The 17,123-nt window shown below is 33.0% G+C and overlaps 1 protein-coding gene across 6 annotated transcripts in view; it reads right to left on the reverse strand.

The window, feature by feature from the left end:
• Positions 1-401: 401 nt before the first annotated feature.
• Positions 402-17,123, reverse strand: part of bru3 (bruno 3) — a 431,221-nt gene continuing 414,499 nt past the window's right edge. The window contains exons 3-7 of one of the 6 annotated variants that reach the window (XM_067786534.1): positions 15,606-15,864; positions 13,290-13,388; positions 7,349-7,426; positions 1,386-1,544; positions 402-652 (exon numbers count right to left, since the gene is read on the reverse strand). In XM_067786534.1, coding sequence (XP_067642635.1) covers positions 525-652; positions 1,386-1,544; positions 7,349-7,426; positions 13,290-13,388; positions 15,606-15,864 — 723 coding nt within the window. In that variant the 3' untranslated portion in view covers positions 402-524. Of the gene's footprint in view, positions 653-1,385; positions 1,563-7,348; positions 7,427-13,289; positions 13,413-15,605; positions 15,865-17,123 lie in introns of all 6 variants that reach the window. The other 5 variants (XM_067786532.1, XM_067786531.1, XM_067786530.1 and 2 more) reach the window with 5 other exon arrangements.

Below are 17,123 nucleotides of genomic sequence, written 5' to 3' on the forward strand. Positions count from 1 at the left end.
TTAGCTTTTAATTAAAATTTTATTTATTTACAATTCTGTTTAAAATTTCTTTAGGGCATTGCAATATTCCATACTCATTTTTAACTCACCTCTATTATTTCTATTTAATTTGCTGTTGATTTACTGTTGTCGGCTTTCACTAGGATTATTGTAAACTTCCACATTTGTTGCTTAGTGGATTTATGCTATGGAATTATTGTTTTTAACGGTATTTGGAAACTCCCTTTACAGCTGCTTTTTGTTTATTTTCCTCACAGCTATTGTTGTCGTTTTGTTGTATTTACCGCTGAAGTTTTGTGGAATTTAGGGATTTGTTTGCTGCGCTTTTGCTTTGCTTTTGTTTCATTTTTTTTGGCTCTATTTTGCAATAGGGAATTTTTGTATTTAATTTTCTTTTAAAATTTTTTTTTGTATTTTTAATTTATTTGTTGTTGCTCTTGGAATTACTGTTTTATCATAATTTTCGCAAGAAGTAGACATTTGTAATTATTTAAGTTATTTAACGCTTTAAGGAACTCCGATTGTTAGTAGGGTCGGCTGGCATCCTTTGGCCGCTTCAATTGAACTTTCAGTCTTTTCATGCCAATCTGGAAGCCATTCATTGCCTGAATGGCCGCTTGGGCGCTGGCAGGATTATCGAATGAAACAAATCCTTTAAGAATACAACAAAAAATAAAATTTATAAGAAAATTATATCGTATTTAAATTATGTTATAATCAGCGTTTGCATTTGTTACTCCAGAGTAGCAGTAGCAACGAAAAACATGCTTTTCTACTGCTCCAGTTCTGCAAATGAACAGAGTAATTAGTAGAGTCGTAGCATAAAAAAGTGATAAGCACGAAATGCTATTTGTAATGAAACGAAAAAAAATGCTTGATATTTGCTCAGTGGCGCATTGTTATGCAGAGCTTTGTCTTTTCTCTTATTTTTGTTGTTGGAACTGATGTTGCATTGTGATGTTGTTGTTTTTGTACTTTAAGTTGTTGTTGTAGCTTGTTGTTATTGTTATTGCATCGGTACACTCACCCCTGTTCCCACGTTGCACTGCAAGTTGTAGTAGATAAGTAGCGCGAGAAAATACGAAGTTCTGTATAAGAATGTCCAACAGAGCAAATAGCATTCTTTTTTTTTTTTGGTATCGCTCCACTAACAATAGTATATCGTTTGCAGCTTTTAATCAGCTATTTACTAGACTCGAAAATTGGACGTAGCTCACAACAGAGCCTACGAAATGCTCTCACCTTTTCCTGCTCTGCTCTGTTCATGTTCAGAGCCGGAGCAATAGCAAACAAGAAAATTCCGTAGCCGCATAGCATTTTCAGTTACTGATTTAAAAGTGTATAAGTGCATGGAGGTGTGCCTCTAGCATTTAGTCAATACTTACCAAAACATTTACTCTGATTTGTTGCACGATCAATGAAGACCTTTGAACTGATCACATTACCAAATGGCAGGAACATCTGCATCAATTCTGCATCGCCAAATTCTTGCGGCAAATGATATATGAATAGATTACAACCCTCCGGTCCGGAAATCGAACATCCTGGGAACATCAGAAAATCTTAAAGAAGACATTATAAGAAAAGAAAAGAAAGAAAGAAATAAACTATGAGAAAATCAAAAGTGAATAATTTATGAATTTGTGATTTGTGATGCTGCGACTCAAAAATCAAAATATATCTTGATTGTACATAATAATCGAATAGAACGCAAGTTAATTATAATTGAACTAAAATTCTTTTTAATCAAGTAATATTTACTTATATAAATGCATACATACATATATTTGAAAATATGAACTGCCTTGGAATGAATGAATGTGTTGCATTTAAATATAAAATTAAACTATGAAATACATACATACAGATACAGTAAATAATCGTGTTATGCTTAGTAAAATAAATAAATAAAATGAAAATGAACCACAGACATAAATTTGTTTGTTCTTATAACCAAATTTTGTAGTAGCTAAAAAACGTACACAAAGCCAAAGTTGGAACTAATTTGCAAATTTAATCTTTGTCTAATCTTGCAAATATTAAGCTTTTGGTAAAGATAATTAATTCAAAGGTGTGATGTCAAATAATGAATGCTTTAGCCTCAGCGCAACTCTACTAACATTTATAACTATTACATTTGCAGGGGCTTTATTTTGTTGGTTTTCCCACATGGTTTATTCCTTGGCAAATTTGCCGTGTTCTCTAGTGCAGTGGTGCACAGCCCTGGCGGAGCTTCGAAATCAAACGCAACTCTCTCTGCAATAGCATATGTTTACATGGTAAATTTTTGAGCATAGAATTCACGTATGAAATATTTCCTACTTGAAGTGCAAGCTAAAACTGATTAGGGCTGATTACATTCACGACGGTGGTGTAGCCGCCACATCTGTCATATTATTTTTACACATGTTCTTATGAGTGTCGTTATTTTCGGCGTGACACAGCAGCACGACAATCAATCACGAAAGCCGTTGTAGCCAGATTAAACCTAATTCTATTTTTGGGAAGCGACAGTGAGTGGCGTCCTTTTTATTTTGTCAATAAAAACTAAAGTAGAAGTAAATAACAGATAATAAAAGCTAAAATCATTATTTTGGAAGTTTTTTAAACATAATTAATATTTTTTTTTAAACATTTTTCACTACTGTTTGGTGTAATTTATATTGGTGGCTGCCGCTTTCAAACCAGACCTGTAAATTTGAATTAACATTAGTAATCAATTAATTAGATGCCTATTTTAATGGCCAATGATTATTTAAATTTTTTTCCGAAAAGAGCAATTACTAACTGATTACCATTAGAAAAGAAAACCATAATTTTTTCCGATTATTGAAAAAAAAAAAAAAATTAAAAATAATCAAAAGTGTTTTTCTTTCAACAAAGCGGAAAAATAATAAAAAAAAATCAAAAATAATCAATTATTTTTTCAATAATCGTAAAAAAGCATAATTTTTTTTTTGATTATTTGTTTAATCAATTGAAAAGTTATCATTAAAAATAGAAAGTAATGGCAAGTAATCATTAAATGGCGTTTAAAGAAAATAATAAATGGAACGGCTAATCATTGCCATTAGTAATCATTTTTTAACAGGTCTGTTTTAAACTAATCAAGAAGCCAATGCTTGGCTACGGTTGTCGTCAAGTTTTGCTTTATTGTGGTTGTGGTCTGTAGATGCCGTGTTGAATGTAATCAGCCCTATTGACTGCTTGCTTTACGGAATCTCTGTTTATCGTTTTGAAGATGACACAACAAGGAAACCTACGGGTCGCCAAAGCGAATTTGATCAGGGTTGACGGAAAATTGGAAGATTTTTGGAAAAATATTTACTGGTGGTGTTTTTGGTACACATGTACTACTTTGCCACTTTTAAGAGGTGTGGCTAAATAATTAAAAAAAAAGGTTGACGTATACCACTTAAAAAAAACACGTCTCAAATTATACTACACCAATCCGATTTTCAATGGAAGCAAAATACCTAGGGTTTATATTAGATAAAGATACTACCTTAAACAAAGCAACAAATACTTTCTTGCCTGCACTCAAGGCAAAACATAAGGCCTATCTCCCAAACTGGTATACTAGATATTTAATACCTGCTATGAAGTCTATGATTCATTAGTTTTGCGGTCGAAGACCGCGTAAATAATAGCAATAGCAAAATTGAGCAAACCGCATCGACTAGTTTGTATTGACATAGCATTTTCGATGAGAACGTCCCCTGCTGATATCCTAGGTGCCTTAGAAGGAATACCTCCCTTACCTATTCTAATAGAGAAAGAGGCAGAACTTGCTGCATTAAGACTTCAAAATATCTCTGTGATAAAGAGAGGAAACATGGTAGGGCACATTCGGTAATAAGAAAATTTATAGGCAATCCGTTATGCAGCTACATGATGCAATGGAATTTTGAGGTGTCCATTGCGGACAGAACTCTTTGTGCAACCGGGAAACCATATATCCCTGAATCAGAGGTATGGTTCACGAATGGATCAAAATTTGATGACGCAAATACGGGAGCTGGCATCTATGGACCGAATTTTAAGAAATCCATAGCAATGGAAAAGTACCTCACTTTTTTCAGGCAGAAATCCATGCAATAGAAGTTTGCGGTAGAGAATGTTTACGAAGAGGCGTATCATTATGTCAGACATTCAGACAGGACCAAGCACCTTGTAGTGTTATACAATTACTTCTAAGGTTGTGAATGAATGCATTGGAGCCCTAAATGATGTAGAAGCCAAAAACAAACATTTGTTGGCAAAGGTTCCCGGACAACATGGGCATGAAGGTAATGAGCAGGCAGACTACCTAGCCAAGGACGGTGTTATAGCAGCATTATCTGTTCCAGAGCCCTTCTGTGAAGTCACAAAAGCGTACACTAGGGAAACCATAAGTAATTGGGAAATACAGCAGTTCAGACAACACTGGATAGAATGTGTACTATACTGTAGTTTACGATAGCTTAAGATATCACCTAAGTAAGTTAAATCTATTCAATACACAAATATATCGCTTTTGTGAGCAGGAGGGTGCAACGCCCTTTCACATTCTGTGCAAATGCGCCGCTCTGACATTTCTGAGACTATTCAATCTAGGTGACGTTACTCTTAATCTCTTTGTGATATGGCATTAAAAGCCTCTACATACAGTTATAGGCTGGATGGTCGCAGTGCATCGAGGCCTAATAATCATAATAATTCTGATATGAGTTTATGCGGAGCTAGAATTTGGAATCTTTGTTTTGGTGAGTGGGCACACATCGCCCATATCCATGCGGTCAATATCTTTCCTTGATATTCTTATACATTTTTCGTTATTTGTGACATTTTGTGTTATTTTAATAGTTAAATATATTAACAATCATGTATAATGAAATATGAAAAAATAAGATTAATCCGAAAAATAAAAACTTATTTACCTAAGAAAATTTCAAACCAATTACGGTTATTGTAAAAGAAATGGATTTTACGAACATGCACATAGCAAAAGAATAGCTAAATCTGTTTATATCAATGGAAACATATGTATAAGAGTTTATATACGTATCTATATGCATATACATATATAAATTATACAACAAGTTAAAATAGGTTTACATTATATTTTCTATATAAAATTTATTTAAGTGAATCTCAAAAAAAAAAAAAAAAAATTGGATACCTAAAAGGATACACAAAATTACTTCAAACGACAGGGACAAGAAATATGTTGGCAAAGAGTATACAATAGAAGGTTAGGAATGACACAAAGAATGAAAATGTTCCCGAAAAAAAAATGTAACAAAGCTTCTCAAAAGAATCAAAAAATGGCTCCAATATGACTACTAAAAGACTTTGAAAGTTATTAAAGAAGTGTCATAAAACGCGTCATTTTAAATTTAGTTAAGAGTTAGGCTCACTGAGCAGTTAGAGATGAATGGTATAAAATATTATAGCGCCAGACGTTTCACAGCAACGATACTTAAAAAACTCAGAGCTTATAAATTCACCTAATAACTAAACAAATTTTTTTTTTGTGGCTTGTAAGATTTATATTTTAAACAGTTTTCACAAGCCCTGGAGAAGCTTAGAACAACACGAAATAATTCCAGCCTCATGATCAAAGTCGACACGTGCTGTTATGGTTTTCCCCATATATCCACCTTGCTCATCTCTATCTCAACTCTCTTTTTTCTTTGCCTTCTGCGTTTTTCGAGTTTACCGCGATCAGCCTAATCAATTTCCCTATCTCGTTCCCCATTCTTTAGTTCTTTTTCGCCTTTTATCCTTACTATTCCTACTCTTGCTCTTATCTAAGTCGTTTAACTCTTACTATTACTCTCAAAATTATCCTAATATTATTCTAATATTATTCTTGCCAACAAAGGTAATCTTTATTTCTACTTTTTCTCAAACCATTACCCTTATTCTTACTTTTACTCCCAATCTCCTAGTCGTTCCCTTTACTTTTCCGACATCCCTTCAACTTCCTCGGCTTTTCCTTCTCTATTTTTTTATTTTTCTTATATATTTCTCACGATTTCCCTTTTCCAATATATAGATACATCGAGTTTGGCATTTTTATGCACATTGCATTACTAAAGTAGTAAAAAAGTAGCAAAATAGTACCAATAATTTTTCCTCCCTACTACTTTAATATTCATGACCGGATTATGCGGGCCGTCAAATTTTTGTTGTTAGACTACTGACTTCACTGATTCTTCCGGTTTTATTGCATCAGTACTTAGCCCCACAGTGGCGGCCACCGTGGTGTGATGGTAGCGTGCTCCGCCTACCACACCGTATGCCCTGGGTTCGCACCCCGCGCAAAGCAACATCAAAATTTTAGAAATAAGGTTTTTAAATTAGAAGAAAATATTTCTAAGCGGGGTCGCCCCTCGGCAGTGTTTGGCAAGCGCTCCGGGTGTATTTCTGCCATGAAAAGCTCTTAGTGAAAACTCATCTGCCTTGCAGATGCCGTTCGGAGTCGGCATAAAACATGTAGGTCCCGTCCGGCCAATTTGTAGGGAAAATCAAGAGGAGCACGACGCAAATTGGAAGAGAAGCTCGGCCTTAGATCTCTTCGGAGGTTATTGCACCTTACATTTATTTATTTTTATTTTTTACTTAGCCCCATTTTCTCAACGTCCGGTTAATGGTAGTCGACAGTTAATTTAATAGATCACGGGACGATTTCTGTCAAATGCTGGCCAGCGATAATTGGACCCTAAAATTTTTAATACATCTTTTAAGCTTTCCAAAAGAGTACGGATATCGATATTTTATAGTAAATACGAGTACTTTTGTTATGGCTTTTAAATAGATACAGCTATCTGAGCTTTTTGTAAAAGCTTAATTCTTTAACAAAATTTTAATTGCAACTAAAAATACTTATATGGTTAAGCTCTTTAAAGAAAATCAACAATTATCCTAATTAAAAATCGGTTAATATAATATAAGTAATTAATATATTTATTCATATTTATTTATTTACAATTTCAACACAAAATCATTAACGATCAAAAGCAAAGCTCAAAAATCACAAATAACACACAGTTAACTGTACCTATATGCCGTTTATAATTAAAAAAAATATTAAAATCAATCAGAATGCAAATCAATGGAGCGCACAAAATGAAAATGTAATGAGTTTAAGGAATATACAAAAACAAAATTAATTTCACTAATGACTTTTTTTGTTTGCATATTACTGTTGCACAATACATAAATATATATTTAAAATAATTATATATTTAAGAGATTTAAGATAATACTACACATAAATATGAAATTGTGATGAAAAAAATACACAAAAACGAACCTAAGCAACACAACAAAAACATTAACACTTAATAACAAAATCGCTTACCTTCACGTGGAGTGGGTGCAACCGCCGCTAGAGGTGCTGGTAAAGCTTGTGGAAATTGTCCATAAACGGCGGGAAAGGCTGCATTATATAAATAATTTTTGTTGTTGTTGGTTTTTTGTTTTTTTTTTGCATTTTGTACACATACATATATATAAATACATATATAGTTATAAAAACATTTAAGAGACAACACAACGTTTATAATATGTATGTGTGTACGTGTGTATGTATGAAATACGAAGTGGAAATATCAAAGAAAAAAAAACAAGTAAGGAAGGCTAAGTTCGGGTGTAACTGAACATTACATACTCAGCTGAGAGATTTGGAGACAAAATAAGGGAAAATCACCATTTAGCAAAATGAACCTAGGGTAACCCTGGAATGTGTTTGTGTGACATATGCATCAAATGAAAGGTATTAATGATTATTTAAAACATAGTGGGCAATGTGAAGGCGTTTTCGAGATATCGACCAAAATGTGGACCAGGGTGACCCAGAACATCTTCTGTCGGGTACTGCTAACTTATTTATATATGTCATACCACGAACAGTATTCCTGCCAAGATTCCAAGGGCTTTTGATTTCGCCCTGCAGAACTTTTTCATTTTCTTCTACTTAATATGGTAGGTGTCACACCCATTTTACAAAGTTTTTCTGAAGTTATATTTTGTGTCAATAAACCAATCCAATTACCATGTTCCATCTCTTTTTTCATATGTGGTGCAGAATTATGGCATTTTTTTCATTTTTCGTAATTTTCGATATTGGAAAAGTGGACGTCGTCATAGTCGGATTTCGGCTATATTTTATACCAAGATAAAGCGACTTCAGATAAGTACGTGAACTAAGTTTAGTTAAGATATATCGTTTTTTGCGCAAGTTATCGTGTTAACGGCCGAGCGGAAGGACAGACGGTCGACTGTGTATAAAAACTGGGAGTGGCATCAACCGATTTCGCCCATTTCACAGAAAACAGTTATCGTCATAGAATCTATGCCCTACCAAATTTCACAAGGATTGGTAAATTTATGTTCGACTTATGGCATTAAAAGTATTCTAGACGAATTAAATGAAAAAGGGCGGAGTTACGCCCATTTTGAAATTTTCTTTTATCTTTGTATTTTGTTGCACCATATCATTACTGGAGTCGAATGTTGACTGAAATTGACTTTTATACTGTAAAGATATTAAATTTTTTGTTAAGATTTGACTTTAAAAAACAAATTTCTTTAAAAGTTGGCGTGTTCGTCATCAGATTTCGCTAATTTTTATTTAGCACACATAAGTAATAGGAGTAACGTGCATAACAAATTTCATCATGATATCTTCAACGACTGCCAAATTACAGCTTGCAAAACTTTTAAATTACCTTCTTTTAAAAGTGGGCGGTGCCACGCCCATTGTCCAAAATTTTTCTAATTTTCTATTTTACGTCATAAGGTCAACGCACCTACCAAGTTTCATCGCTTTATCCGTCTTTGGTAATGAATTATCGCACTTTTTCGGTTTTTCGAAATTTTCGATATCGAAAAAGTGGACGTGGTTGTAGTCCGATTTCGTTCATTTTAAATAAAGATCTGACATGAGCGCCCAGGAACCTACATACCAAATTTCATCAATATATCTCAAAATTTACTCAAGTTATCGTGTTTACAGACGGACGGACAGACGGACGGACATGGCTAAATGAATTTCTTTTTTCACCCAGATGATTTTGATATATAGAAGTCTATATCTATCGCGATTAGTTTATGCCGTTACGGATTACCGTTATTCGAACAAAGTTAATATACTCTGTGAGTTGTGCTCAGCTGAGTATAACAAATACAATAAAAACAATGAAAAGTACAAACAAAAAAATGCTGAGAAAAACATTAATATGACACAAAGTTATATTAAAGTTAATTAATATGAACAATATTTATATATATCTTTGCAAATACATACATATATAAATATCAATAAATATTAATGTGTATTTAAATAGCCGATACTAAGGATAAATTTAACAAGAACAATTATAATTAATATTGATAAAATTTTTGTTGTTATATAAATACTTTTTTTACATACGAATTATATGTATGTGTGTCAGCTAATGAAAGCTGTGACAGAATTCTCGATGTTATTAAAGCATAAAAAAAGCAAAAATAAAACTAAAAAAAATTTTACTATAATTTTAACTTAAAGCTCCATAAATAAAGATTTTACAGAATACAGTCCTCCGTAATATTGTAAGTTTTAAAAGAGCATAATGCTAAATGCATTTCATGACAAAGCCTTAGAAAAGGCATTGCAAAATTAAAAATGCATATGAAAACTTTTCCAAAAGTGTTGAAAGCTCACGCGTATATTTCGAATATGCGGTATATTTTCAAGGGAGGGGGAAATGCCTAGCGTATAAACAAACAATAACTTAAAATTTGAACTACTACCACCTTTCAGTAATAGGATGTATCGCACACCCTGATTAGAGAGCTAAGTAAAAAATTTAAAATTTTAAAGTTACGCATACTTTCGGATTTCCCAAATTGATATTTATCGTTCTGTTAACTCTATTTAATATTAGTTCTACTACGCATCTAGAGACGCGTTGGTAAAAACTATAAACTCCAAAAGCGCATGTGCAAACTTAAAAAACTAAAAAAAGGTCTTAAGTTTTTTAGAAGTCTACGCTTTTTCCAACTATTTTGAAAGTTGAACACAGGAGGGGGGGGGGGGAATTCTTGTTCTATAAAACCATTAAGCGAAAAGAATTTGAATAAATGTTGGTTTGAAACTTTTTTTCATTTCATCTTTCACAGAACAGGAATCCGACCCCAGCTTACAAAAAACATCATACATTTAAATTAATTTTTATGTAATTTTTTTTTTTTTAATTTTGAAACTAATTCGAAGAGTTAAAGCTTTTTCAAAAGATTTCCAGAACGTTAAAACCAAGAAATATTTAAACTAACCAGAAATTCGAAGTTTATTTGAAAGTTCAAGAGCTGCCATTTCATGTAAATTTAAGAGAAAGCTTTTCCAAAAGATTTTCAAAGCAAAATTTCAACCAAAAGTTGTATAAATATAAAACATAAAAAATGGATTATTTAAAGCAGTCAAAAAATACTGCTTGAATAGTAAAAGTGCAGAAAAGTTTGGAAGTTTTTACTAATATTGAAAATACTTTGACATATTTTAAGAAATTAAAGTCAGATTTCTAAGAATGAAAACGTACTTTTTCTACACAAAACTTTTCATCGTATGAACGAAAATCTGAACACAAATCAACCTTCTTATGAACACTTTTTTCTTATGTTTTTAAAACCTTGCGTTATCTATTTTTCTACTTCTATCTGGCTTTCAATATCAGTATTGCTGTTAAAAGTGAAACTTCGCTGATTTAATAGTGAAAGCTCAACTTATAGATTGGCTTTCATTATTATAAAAAGCTCATTTGGGCTACTGTCATAGCTTTCGGTATGTAGTTAAATACTTATACCTATTTAAGACGAGAAATGATTTTAACTATTTTTAAAACATATTTCTTAGACTTTTCGAAATTACAAAAGTAAAAGACTTAAGATATTATTCTGTCGCACTTCCTTTTATTTGTAACAATTAAAAGTAAATTATCTATTTGTTGTCTTAACATCAGTTTGACCAGCACATTCATTCGAAGCCATGCCTTTGTTGTTGTGCAACTTTTCCCAACCGCCTTCTTTGCATAGATATATTCTTTGGGCAGTCATTCTTTGTATGTTAGCTGGTACCAAAGCTTCTCTTTTTTGTTGGCGGTTCATTTTACGAACTGGTTTGCTTTGTTCGATTTATGGAAATAAAAGAGCTACCCATGATATGTATGTGTATACATACTCTCCATCATAGCAGAATGGCTGGCTCGAGTCCCTCTACCGGGAGAAAAGTCTTTGAAGAGATTCAAAAGGTATAGTTGAAACAGTTGTCGACTTGACCGTGCTGATGTTAAAGTTTTTTAATTTTTCTTAAATTATTAAATAAAAAATAAAAAAAATTGCTTTAAAAGATATTTTCATGCATTAATAGCAATAATGCATTATTTGGGGACCAGCATCATTACTAGCAACAACATCAGCACTGAAATCCAGCGAAGAATCAATCTTGCCAATAAATGCTACTTTGGACTAGGTAGGCAATTGAAAAGTAAAGTCCTCTCTCGGCGAACGAAAATCATACTCTACAAGTCACTTATCGTACCCGTCCTGCTATATGGGGCAGAAGCATGGACCATGACAACAGCAGATGAAGTGGTTTTGGGAGTGTTCGAGAGAAAAGTTCTTCGAAAGATTTATGGACCTCTACGCGTTGGCGATGACGAGTACCGAAGAAGATTTAATGATGAGCTGTACGAGCTATACGCAGACATCAACATAGTCCAGCGACGGCTGCGCTGGCTAGGCCATGTTATGCGAATGAATGATGATGCTCCGGCCAAGAAAGTGTTTCTATCGGAACCCGCCTATGGAAGCAGAGGTAGAGGGCGGCCCCCAGGACCAGGTGGAAAACGATTTAAACTCCCTTGGTTTGACCAATTGGCGCCGGTTGGCGGAGCAAAGGAGCGACTGGCGCGCTTTGTTGGACGGCCATAACCGTTTAGACGGTTAAGCGCCAATTACTTTACCAGCGACTTTTTATCATTTTATTTTTTTTTTTAATTATTTAAACAGTTTTTTGTTTGAAAGAAAGTAACGAGAGGGGACTTTTAACCAAATTATTCTCAAGAACAATTGCAAAAATATTTTTTTAATTTGAAATTTTATTGTATTTTTTTATGGTGGAAATTGAAAAAAAATATATATATATTTTTTATAATTTACTATTTTAATTTCATTTGCATAATTTTAATTTTTTCACTTTTTTAAGTTTTTAAGTCTGTAATTCAATATTTATAATTTCTGTAACTATTAAGTGATAATTGTTAAAATGAATAGCGTTTTTTGGTTAAGAATTTTAAAAAGTAAACAAACTGTTTTTGTTTTTTTTTTAATTGAAAATAAAAATAAAATTTATAAATGAATAATCTGAATTAACTTTTTTCTATCTTTTTTGAAAATTTACTTTTTTAAAAAATATTAATTAAGAAAAAAAATTCTTTTTTATTTGTTTCCAAATTTTTATTTTTATTTTATTTATTTATTCTTTTCCCTTTTCGTTCCACGCATTACATTTCCTTGCCCTAAAAACCAAATAATTTATAACTCGTAAAACAAATTTACCAACATTTAAACAAAAACCAAATAAATAGACGTACTTATATATATATAACAACAATATCGTCAATCTAACAATAGTTATATAAATTTATTTAATTTTTATATAAGTACAAGTAATTGTATATGGCATGGCACAACAATTAATCAACAATGAAATAGAGATCGAGAAATGACTGTGAATTTCACAAATATATCATTAATTAATCAATAAAAGAATGACATAGAACGGGACAGAAATAAAGAAAAATTACAAATTAAAAAAAAAAACATTTAAAAAAACACAAACACAAATTAAGTCGAAAACGTAACAAACTAACATAAAATAAACTAGTCAATAATAACCCATTATAAATATTACATAAAACAACAGCAAAAATTGTTGGAAAATTTTTTGTTAATGGAGTGATGATCGAAAACTTAAATTAACTATGACCATTTGGATGGATAACTTATAAAAAATATTCTGCATTGATATTAAGCTTGAGTAAAATAAACGGCCCTACAATACATACATACATACTTTAATTAAGTATACTATAAATCTTTGTCGTTATAAAACACGTTAATTTAACGAAAAAATTCTTAATTATATAGTAAATTAATCTTTGTAATTATCTTTAACTGCTTAATAGAAGATTTTTAAACAACTTAAAAGCCTTTGAGTTGAGCTTTTTATTGTTCTTATTATTAAGACATATTAAACTTACCAACTCCTGGAAATGGTGGCATTCCAGTAAAGGCATGCTGTAAGGCGGCAGCATCACCATTTGGCAGACCTTGTGGTGGAATCGTTAAATGGAGTGGATCTGTTGTAAAAAAGAGATTAACATCTGAATTATGAAAGTTTTTCAAATAATGCTCTCAAATACATACAATAAAACAAAAAAAGGAAAGGGAATGAAAGGGATATAGACGCAGAAAAACTGACGATAGAAGAAAGCGAGAATGGATAGAAAAAGGGAAGCGAGTGTGAAGCGTTTAGGGCTGAAAATATGAGAATAATAAAATAAAGCTAAAATTGATCTAGATTTTTGAGAAGACAAAAAACTCCACGAAAGATATCCCTGATTAATTATTCAAAAATATTAAAGCGAAATATAAAAGCACATAATTTTTCCCAACATCCCATACTTTTCGAAAGCTTATAACATAGATGCAATTTGTTGTCTGGAAAAACCCAATCCTAATTCCCATTTGTACATGAAATTAGTAATACGTCACATATAACAAAAATAAATTAAAGCTTTTCAAAAGCTTTCAGATCTTCCATCACATCTAAGCTCCTTATCAATATAAAACAAAAAGGCAAATTACAAGCTTCCCCGCAAGCTCAACTTCAAATTCAAGACAGCTTTTCTTCATTTTAATCTTATGCTGTATATTAATATACATTCACCTCTGATTGGCCAGTTACTTTTGTGCTGCCCGGCCGAAGAGATCGGACTCAAGTAGCGCTCTAAGCGACATCTTATGCACATTCTCATGAAACCATTGCATTATGTAACCTGTGTGTTTACTCAAGCCATTTGCTTATAGTAATATAGAAAATTTGCAAATGCCACTAGGCACGGTAGCACAAAACTCTCAGAGTTCGGAGCCTTATGTCCGCCAGGGCTGGGCACTCGCAGAGGTAATGAGTGAATGTCTCCTTACAACTGTCCACACTACAGCTCTTGCACCTGCCATTAAAGGGGATTCATATTCTCTCCACATGTGAGCCACATCGTCAGTTTCCTGTAATGGTGGATCTTGAATCACTTTCTAGCAGAGACTCTGTTCTTATTTGGTTGTAGTCAGGCCATGTTTGCAGGTATCCGTTGAATTGCGTACTGCGGTTTCTCTGAGATTGATAAGAATATACCGGCCTTTGGCAGTTCATTCGCTTTTTTATTGCCGTCAATATTCCTGCGACTGGATACATAAATGAGCGTGATGGGTGCAACGTTAGCTGCTCCGCGGTATGCCCTCTTATAGTTTTCGACGACCTTAGAGAATCTCCCCGTCTCTAACCCAATTATCTGTCAGGAAAATACAAGCCCTGTAGTATCTCTGCTTCGAAGGCACTATCTAAGTTTGGAAGGGGTAGATATTGTGACTTTTAGCAACAGAAACCCCGCCCGCACCATCACTGCAGACCATTTTGAATCAGTCAGTGTAGAATTAGGTTACACCCCCTTTTAAAATTTCTGCGGCTGTCCATTCCATTCTTTAGGGAAATTCTGGTTAAAGTTCAATATGAATGATATGACGTCTTTTGTAACATCCACTTTGGGGATCATTATGACGATATTGCTGTGGCCATACAACTTTTCTTCGCCTCTACTCTCCTGCAACTAATGTAGAAGAGTTTAATAAAATTTCTTTTTACAATTTTAAATTTTGGAGAATCTACCTACTAAAAACTTAAAGCTTCCGTCAAAGCTTCAACGTAAGTGCAACTTTAAATTCGAGAAAGCTTTTCTCCATATTCATTGTATGAGGTATATCTTTACTTCTATTCTACTGCTACTAATGAAAATGTCTTTTGTGGTGTTTTTTACATTTTTTAATTCTCCATCAAATAAATACTACAGCCAATAATTGAAAAATCGCTTCAGCATTACTCATCGTTTTTTAATTAATTTTTCTTCCTCTTCTCATTGCGCAATAAATCAATTTAAGAATAAATCTACCGTCCATCGTCATCCTGTAGCGAACTCCGCCTTATTAACCTATCGCTATGGAAATTTATTTACTTTTATGGGTCTTTACACAAATATATGAAGATGTTTTTTTTGTATATTTGCATATTTTTTCTGCTTATTAGGGTGGAACTAAATACAAAAATCGATTTTTTATTCTGTGTAAAAGTAAACATTTGTAAAAATTCCTTTTTTTTCTTTAGTTGACAAAAATACTGAGTTTTCGGCATAAGAACCAAATTTTTGGATTAGCTATTTGACAGTCAAGATTTAGTTTAAATAAATACATTTTTTTATATTTTGTTCCACCCTAATGCCCATACAAGCTAAATGAATACTTACGCCCTGGGAATGCCGTCTGTGGAATGCCATTCGTAAAGACGCCATCAGCGGCGGCGGCAGCTGCTGCGGCCGCTGCAGCAGCCGGTTGTCCATTTGGCGTTTGAGCGCCCATATTAAAATTGGGCATGGTCGGTGAGGGTAGCGATGGTTGACCGGTGCCATTTAAGCCATGAGGTATTTGCGTTGCCAATGCGGCCATCGGATTCATATATGAGCCGGGTGCAGTGGCAGCGGCGGCCATTAAAGCGGCTTGCTGTTGCTATAAATGTTGTTGTAGTAGTTGTTGTAGGTTAATGGAAATGCAAGTAGAGAAAAAGAAGAAAAGAAAAGACATAAAACATTAAATAAAGTGCAGAAAAATCTGATTGTTTATAGGTAGTGTGTGTCGGTATAAAATGGAAGAATGGCAGTAAATGAATGAGCAACGGAAATGCTCTAAAATATGCAGATGATGAAGCTGTGCGCATAAATAAGGCGACCAATTGACGTTCGTGTATGGGAGGAGAGCAGAAGATAGTTGGAGCGTCAGAAACGTGCGCGCAACGTGTGACGGAAGTGGTTAGCTGGATGTGGTCATGCACCAGGCGCCAAAAGTAAGCATCACATATTTGAGGTGATGGTAAGCGGTTGTGCAGAGTGCAATGATGGTGCTAGCACTTAAATTGGTTTTGCTACAAAAGTAGTAATAAAAATTTGCAATTTACTGCAGCGAACGTTTATTGACAAAAAAAAAAACACATAAAAAGCAGCAGGAAAGTTTGGTGTGGAGTGTGCAGTTGTGCTTGATTGCCGACCACCACAATCAACGCCAATGTTGCTTGTTGTTTAATACATTTTACGTGACGCTGATTTTAACTGAAATTTATGCTCATGTTGTTGCTTTTATTGTTGTTGTGTATTTTTCTTTTGTTTTCACCATTATTGTGTATGGATCTTTTGCATTGTGTTCATTTGCTTTTCCTCAGTTTGTATATCGTTTTTATATTTTTTGTACCTCTTTTATTTTCCTATAAAATGACTTTTGTTTTGACATTTTATGCACAACAAAAACAACAAAAATGATAAAGCACAACAATATCTTTTAAGTTTAACAAACAAATGACATTAACAATAAAAGTAAGTGGAATACAATGCACTCTGTTGCAAAAAAAAAATCGAAATCAATTACTGCATATTGTTTTTATGTAAAGATTTTTTATTGTCCTATCATTTTCTGCATACTTTTTTTATAGTACTTTCCTCTCTAGCGAAGTTATTTACGAAATAGCTTTGGGTAGCAGTAGCCTTGTAGGAAAATCAGTGCGCCTTAAACGAACTAAAAGTTGAATGTTATTAAATGAAGTAGTTGCGAGCTGAACTATAAAATTTTCATTTGCTTTAATATTTATTTTAGTTAAAATAGTGAAAACTCAGCAATTATTGAACAAATATAACATTAGAAAATCAGTCGAAAATAATAAAAAAGAATTAAACTGAACATGTTGGGAATTGTAAGCAATAAACAATAACCAATAATAC

Source organism: Eurosta solidaginis, chromosome 5 (assembly GCF_040869045.1).
Source record: "Eurosta solidaginis isolate ZX-2024a chromosome 5, ASM4086904v1, whole genome shotgun sequence".
Classification (NCBI taxonomy): Eukaryota; Metazoa; Arthropoda; class Insecta; order Diptera; family Tephritidae; genus Eurosta; species Eurosta solidaginis.